The sequence below is a fragment of the Sinocyclocheilus rhinocerous genome, unplaced genomic scaffold (assembly GCF_001515625.1).
Source record: "Sinocyclocheilus rhinocerous isolate Xijiao unplaced genomic scaffold, SAMN03320098_v1.1 scaffold1149, whole genome shotgun sequence".
Taxonomy (NCBI): domain Eukaryota; kingdom Metazoa; phylum Chordata; class Actinopteri; order Cypriniformes; family Cyprinidae; genus Sinocyclocheilus; species Sinocyclocheilus rhinocerous.
Window position 1 is genome coordinate 446,685 of NW_015664180.1, and position 7,658 is coordinate 454,342.

The 7,658-nt window shown below is 40.6% G+C and overlaps 1 protein-coding gene across 5 annotated transcripts in view; it reads right to left on the reverse strand.

Annotated features, from left to right (window-relative positions):
- The window catches only part of LOC107729684 (transcription factor E2-alpha), a 28,627-nt gene that overhangs the window by 14,575 nt on the left and 6,394 nt on the right, over positions 1-7,658 (reverse strand). For 4 of the 5 annotated variants that reach the window (XM_016540347.1, XM_016540346.1, XM_016540345.1 and 1 more), the window contains exons 2-8: positions 7,031-7,127; positions 5,857-5,929; positions 2,617-2,678; positions 2,451-2,523; positions 2,174-2,214; positions 1,955-2,087; positions 1,822-1,868 (exon numbers count right to left, since the gene is read on the reverse strand). In XM_016540347.1, coding sequence (XP_016395833.1) covers positions 1,822-1,868; positions 1,955-2,087; positions 2,174-2,214; positions 2,451-2,523; positions 2,617-2,678; positions 5,857-5,929; positions 7,031-7,105 — 504 coding nt within the window. In that variant the 5' untranslated portion in view covers positions 7,106-7,127. The remainder of the gene's footprint in view (positions 1-1,821; positions 1,869-1,954; positions 2,088-2,173; positions 2,215-2,450; positions 2,524-2,616; positions 2,679-5,856; positions 5,930-7,030; positions 7,128-7,658) is intronic. The other variant, XM_016540348.1, reaches the window with a different exon arrangement.

The following is a 7,658-nucleotide window of genomic DNA, read 5'->3' on the forward strand; positions in this document are numbered from 1 at the left end:
CGGCGGGCGGGTGGGTCTTGGGCCAGCGGAGAATACAAATCCAGCAAAGCGATATTTCTCTTTTGCCTGTAATTTGATTTAACAGGGAGAAGTGGGATGGGAATGGAGAGATGCACTTCTAATTACAGAGCCATCTGCCTACTCCTGGAGCCCGTCCAACTCCACAGGCAGCTGGGCTGAAGAGGGGAGGGGTGAAAACAGTGTGGGGAGAGGTCTTGCTGAAGAAGTAGTAGGAGTGGAGCAAAATAGACTGGTTGATTATGTAGAAACCACATAAAAGAACAAATGAGGGAGGGGAAAAAACCTGTGAATGGCCCTCTTCTCTTAAGTTCACCAGGAAACACATCCTCAAAATGATTTGTTGATGTACTTGAGAAGATCAAGACAAGTTAAGGATCAATATCCTTTAGTGCTTAGCCAAAGTTGGATTTGAACTTAAAAAACATATATTTTTAAATATCTCAAAAGTATGGCAAAGCTAGCAGGTGAGCATTGGCACAATCATTAGGGTATTATAATGCTGTGGCGGCACAAGAGGAAGTTATACTGAGCTGTAGAGTAGGATTCAGCAGGAGCTAGAATCCTAGCTCATCAGAAGCCATTAATCTGAGCTAAGACAAGCAAGAGAGAGAGAGAGAGAGAGAGAGAGAGGTGCAAGGGGACTCACAACTGGGTCACTTTGGAAGAGGGGGAGGATAAGGTCTAGCATTGGCGAATCTGAAGGATCACGTTTAGGGAGGGGCTTTAGAGGGCAAAGTGTTGAGCTTATGTGGATTTAGATCAAGAAACAACGGTTACTCTTCCCATGACTTGAAAAAACGGGTATGGCTACTTGCATGTTTGTTCAAGTTAACGCCGATTTGCAACGGTCAAAGGTTCAGAAATATTATGGACCTTAGTCATGGTAGACATATTTTGATGCAAATGAAAATACATACCCTGTTCAATCAAAAGTCTGTCAACTGGAATGTTTATGGAAGGATTTGCCTTAAATTTTTATTCGTTAATCGTTTGACACAACGGTACAATCTCTGAGGACTCTTACATCTACTCCTCACAACAATGTTCTTGTTTGTTCACGTGGTCACACTTTATTTGAAGGTCCAGTTCTCGCCATTAACTACGACTTTTGCCTCAATAAACTGCTAATCTGTTGCTTATTAATAGTTAGCAAGGTAGTTGTTAAGTTTAGGTGTTGGGTGGGATTAGGGATGTAGAATATGGTCATGCAGAATATGTGCTTTATAAGTACTAATAAACAGCCAATATGTCAATAAAAGGCATGCTAATAAGCAACTAGTTAATAGTGAGAATTTGTCCCTATACTAAAGTGTTACCGTTCACGTCATATTAAAAATGTTTCTACTCTGAATGAGGTAGTATTTCGCAAGTATGGAGAACAGCGATAGATGGACGGACGCTGAAGTGCAGGCACTTGTAGCAAATGTAGCACTGCCAGTTGTCGTTGAAGATTCTTGGTCCTCCTTTCCGTTCTTTCAATCGCTTTACGTATACGTCGACTTTCCATGTCCATTATTGTGAAACCCGCGAGACACAACAAAAACACAGCTCCGATCACAGCGTCCTCCATCCACCTGTTGTTAACGTTGAACCATTTCAGATGCCACAAATGCTTGAACTCAATTCTAGGAGTTCCTGTAATGGCCACTACATCATGTTTATGTAATTACGATTTTCTAAAGGGCAGGACTTTGCTGACTTAACAGCTGTGTAATTCCTCACAATACTGATCATTAAATTGAGGTTGTAATGAAATACTTTTAGTGGGAAACGCAAGAATATTTCAGAAAGGTTACTCACTGAAGATGGCAGTCCTGGCGGCTTCCTGATCTTTTTTGGTTGTGGATCTGTGAAAGAGATCACATACATGGTACTCTTTCCTTACATACTGATTGATCTGATGCAAGTCTAGTAAATGTTGTAAGTTATTTACCCATGCTTCCCTCTGAGGGGCGTCTCCGGGGGTTGTTGGGGTATAATTGGTAAAACTGTGAGCCAGACTTCAGTCCGGATGGAGACATGGCATCTGCAGAAGGCATGGCGATGTCTGAGGGTAGGAACCCTTGCTATAGGGAACAACAAGATGGCAGATTTAAGCACTTTAAGTGACTAAAGCACTTTCAAGTGTTGATCAAGAATTGATTCAACTTACCTGGCCCCCAAAGGAAGAGTAAGTGCCCCTTTCATTCTTGCCTGCAAATACATATGAAATTGGAGTGAACCGATCTCACTCAGCACTTTAAATATAGTCCAAATGTCACAATTATTGGAAGAAATGGAAGTAAATGCCACAACATTGAGGTTGAGTGAATGCTCTTGGTGAGGCCAAAGAGGATCTCAACTACCCTGAGCAACTTCCAAGCAACCCATGGGGCAGTTTCTACATTGGCGGCTTTGAGATAAACCAACCAGAAGTTGGTAAAACTCACCACTAATTCCTGTGCCAAGGAATGGGGAAGATAGTCCATCATGTTCGTTGAAGTGTGAGCCCTCTCCATAGCTCTGGAAAAAACCAAGACAGAAGCAGGTCAAAACAATAAAACATGTCCCAACAACACCTTTAGATGAGAAACAAGTCATTGGGTCTACCTGTACCTGGTTAAAAGAAGGACTGTTCTGCTCTCCAGCAGCCCAGGGACTACTGCGTTCTTCCATACCTACAAAGCAATTGATCACAAACTCTCAGACCAATACTGCAATTTTGGCATGCACTAAACCGTCACATCAAGATCCTTTTTAATTCTCCTTTCATGCTTTAAGGCCATTGAACGTTTGGTGGCTGGTTCTGTACTTGTCAGACAGCCTCTGGATCTCATCCAAAACCATCACACCACACTATATCACAGCAAGCAGAACAAAAACAGGCTGATCAAAGAATTGCGAAATTAGCATCATTGTACATTTGGGAGTGGAGACCCATAGGGACAACACAGGTCTCAGTACAAGACATACAGGATACGGAGTGTTAAAAGGTTCTCCAATATGCTTTATATGTAGAAAAATGGATATTGGAAAACATTGCGGCAACATTTGTGTACTGGAGCAGAAATTTCTCATAAAGCCTTCCCCTCTGCCTCCTGTCTTATGCCTTAATGCAAAGCTCTCCAAAGACACATGACTTAATTGCATGCTGATTTGCGCCGAATAATTTCGGTTGCCGAATATTCGGTGCATCCCTACAATAATGGCTTGAGGTGTGTGTGTAAATGTGCTCGCATCTCAGGGATGTGACCAGGTGGGAAATGGGCTCTGTCCTGTCATAATGCTGTCCTCAGTAGGTGATGTGTTGGGCAGCTGCGGAGGTGAGCGAGAGGACGCCTGGTGAAGTCCTCCCATGCAAAAAATCCCACAAACACCATGGCTTTGCCCAAGGAGGGGGAGGAGATGGCTTAATGCAATTAGCACCCTTCCGAGCACTTTTGTCTTGAGGAACAGATGCACTTCTGAAGGCCACTGCTTCCTCTAAACACGTCCTTACTTTGGGGATCTTCTGAATGAATAGCAGAGGACAGTCAGAAGTTTAACTCCTAGCCAATGGTTTAAAGTTGAAAAACAATCCATGCAAGGAAGTCAAGATCACATCTTTTGTTAATTTGGAATACTTTATGATCTTTAAGGAATGTTCTGGGTTCAATAAATGTCAAGCTCTATCAACAGCATTTGTGACATGTTACCACAGAAAATAAAATGTCCTTTGTCCTTTAATTCTTTAAAAGCAAAATAAAATAGGAACGGACAGGGCAATACAATAAATGTTAAAGTACAAGATTTTGAAGCTAGGTCCTAGACATGAGACTAGTCGGATACATTGCAATAAGCTTGCCTGTGCAAAAATATATACAGTACTTGCAATTCCTGCCATGACCATGTAATGTCAAAATTTTTTGTAACTTTGGGACAATTTGTGCAAAAGAAGGACTTTTTACACAGAGAAGATTTTAAACATACAAATTATATTGGAAACTAAAAGTTTATCTTGTTGGAACAGTGGTCTCAACACAAAACTGACAACTTTACAGCACAAAAAATACAGTTTAAAAGGAACACTCCACTATTTTTGAAAATAGGCTCATTTTCCAACTCCCCTAGAGTTAAACAGTTGATTTTTTCCCGTTTTCTAATCCATTCAGCCGATCTCCAGGTCTGGTGTAGCACTTTTAGCTGTAGCTTAGCATAGATCATTGAATCTGATTAGACCGTTAGCATCTCGCTCAAAAATGACCATAGAGTTTGGTACGGCAGCAAAGTTCCTTGATTATTACGCCGCAATGAGAGTATAGTTCCTAGCCATATCGGCCTAGAAAATAGCAACTTTTCATTTTCCGTCGGTCTTAGTACACGATGTAACTACAGAAGAGTCAAGTTTTAAATAGGAAAAATATAGAAACTCTTTGGTCATTTTCGAGCGAGATGCTAACGGTCTAATCAGATTCAATGATCTATGCTAAGCTAAGCTAAAAGTGCTACCGCCAGACCCGCAGATCGGCTGAATGGATTCGAAAACAGTAAAACTCAACTGTAGGGGAGTTGGAAAATGAGCCTATTTTCAAAAATAGTGGAGTGTTCCTTTAAGGATAAACACTAGCATTTTTTTAAATCCTCAAAATACTTCCTTAAAAAAAAAAGGGTTGAGGTAAAATTATTTTTTTGTGGTAATCCAGAACATGTTCACAAACTATGCCGACAGAGCTTAGAATGTACTGAACCCATAATTCTGTTAGGAGTTTAAATGAATAACGCTGAGGAACTGTCACTTGGATCTTTGCTTCTCAATAGCGAATCTAAGAACATGTCATATCCTGTTATACCGAGTTCACAGGGTGAGACTTATGTTGACTGATGTGGAGACCTTCTAGAAGCATCTCACAAGTGACAGATTTAAGAGTCGGGGTCACCTCGGTGTCAGGTAGCTCTCGCAATAAAAATCTCAAACTGAGACATTAGCTTGGCCCTGCTATGTAATTGGCACTTTAGGGCGCCACAGACCGAGAGTGAAGCTGGTGATCTTTCACAGTGTTTCTTTTGCTGTTTTCATGCGGGCCTCCTGCGGGGTGGTGGGAGGTATGAGAGAGCTTTGTTTCAGAGAGGGTCCATTTCCTGTCATTTGGCAGGGGGAGAAAGTGTTTTCTTGTGTGGGGGGAGGAGTGTTTTACGCGGTGGGGTGGGGGAATCGTTTGGAGACCGTAAGGCCTTTATTTAAGTCTTTGTTCTCAGATTGTTCTTATTCAAGGGTAATGTTTGGAGTGTCGATTGGGAGACAGACAGACAGACTGGAAAGACTTGAAGAGAAACACATGGGACGTTCATGCCTTTGACAGCTTCTAAAACAATCTAAACTGGAGCAACACAAGCCAACAATGGTTGCAAAAATAACACTTTTGTGAGTGATGTGCAACTGGTTATAAATGAAAAGATGACAAACATACAACCAAAACAAAAGACAATAAGATGTTTTGGGCTGTTAAAATGTTCTGGACAAAAATGTGATTATAAACAGCAATGCAACCAATCAGTCACTCCTCTTGACCTAACAAAGCTTTTACGATGTACAAGTCTGTGCAATAGGTTCTTTAACTAAACAACCAGTTCAAAGGGATCCAAACTGCCCCGAGCTTTGACTCTGGATATACTACGGTGAATTCATAAAAGAGGGGGTTTAGGAAAACAAGAAGAAGCATGTCCTTTTCTTCTATTGAGAGGAACGAGCACTTAGCAACTGGCCCAAACATCTCCATTGCTATAAAAAACACCGCTTTAAACTTATGAAATGCACAAATATGGCAAATTCAAGTAATATGTGACACTAAACAGGAAAAGGCATGTGTTTAGACTTACCTGAACCACTAAATTGACTGCTAGCAAGTGTGGTAGGCCTGTTCTTCCCATTGGCCACAGGGGGTGCAAACATCTAAGGCAGAAAAATAAGCATAGTAGCATATTACGACAAACTCACATCAACAGGTGCCCACAGACAGCGATTTTTCAGCATTATTGGGGATTCACGCTCTATGACGTCAAGCTTAGCTTGTTCAAAAGTTTAATGCTAAAGATCATGTCACCTTTGCCACATATAACCCACTAAAATGGTTCAATCTGAAAGAAACCCTTTCTCACAAAGTAGTATGGCTCTTTGAAGATGCATCTTGTCGTGTACTACAAAGAATTCAAGGTTTCACGGAAAGGGCTGAAGAGGATCTGTTTACATGGATGGATGATGCCTCTGTTTTTGAAGTGCAACGAGAAACCCGTAAGCAGCAACAGTGCTAGCCTTGCATGGTGCATGAGAGGGACTTTCTGGTGTGGCAGACATTTTTCACAATGTGAACCACCTTTTACACCACGAGAAAGAAAATACCAAATGCATAAGCTCCTGTTTTTTTTTTGTTTTTTTTACAACGGTTCAAGGCTGGAAAATGAATGAGATATGAGGGAGTAACTAAACCATCAACAATTTGTAATTAGATGAGATCATTATACATTTGATCTGGCACGTCTGATTATCAATGTATTGTCTTAACTGATTCACTGCTTCAGTAGATGGCAATTTTCCAATGCAATAAATTAAGCATGGTCGAGCCATTCAATGAATCAAGCGATTAACATTTTTATATTCGCCATTTTTTTAATGCTATTTAGGAAAGCATGACCGCCAAGAATAATCAAATTTTAACAACAGGTGAAATGAGAATAATAAATGGAAGGATAAGGACAAGAGGGGATTGAGCGATGGTTATTGCTATATGCTGGAGATGTTTCAAATGGCAAACTGCACTTCTAAGGACCCAGTTGGAGACATGATTTAAAGATTCATTATAATGTTAGCCACCAACAACACAGCAGGCATTGTGACGTGAGATTCGATCAGTTTGAAGTGCTATGAAGAAAAACGGCTATCCTCTGACTACAAGGTCAGATTTTGTTGAAGCGAATAAGGAATCATAACGCGATTCTTTACGAGAGAGAGTTTTTGTCTAGATCAGTAACAAAGACTCCATAGTCTCTTCCTTACTGCACTGAAATCCAACAGGTCACTGAGTTCCTTATCTGTTCCCACTGTAGCCATTCTCTGGTGCGCCTCGTTCATACCCCTCGGTCTTTAAAGCACCCTGCAGAAGAAAACCAGAGAGAGACAGCTGGGGTGAGCTATCTAAAGACCAGATGAATGAGAAAAGCAGTGATGAAGTGCATGTCGAATAGTAAATAAAAGTGAGAGTGTATTGTACTCATAATATACACATCTCATAAGAGTACATTACCAGCATTTCCATGTCTCAAATGAAAAATGGGACTAAATTTAATTAACTAACTATGCATTGCTTCAGGAGGCTGTATGAAATGCCAGTGCCAAGTCATTATCTTTGGCCAAGATTTTAATTTTAAATCTAAAACTTGCTTGATAATTAATTTGGCCGAGGCCATCCTGTATGTTTTACACACTACAATTAGTCTTGTGTTACAAGGTTTTATTTTGATTGTTTTCAAAGAGCCATTTCTTCTATAATGTCTGTCAACCTTATTATTAATATTGTTGTTTATAACCTAGGGCTGGGCGATATGTCAAAAATATATTATCGATAATCGCCTTTAAAAATATCGCGATATCCGATAATATCGTCTACCCAAGCCCCATCTACACC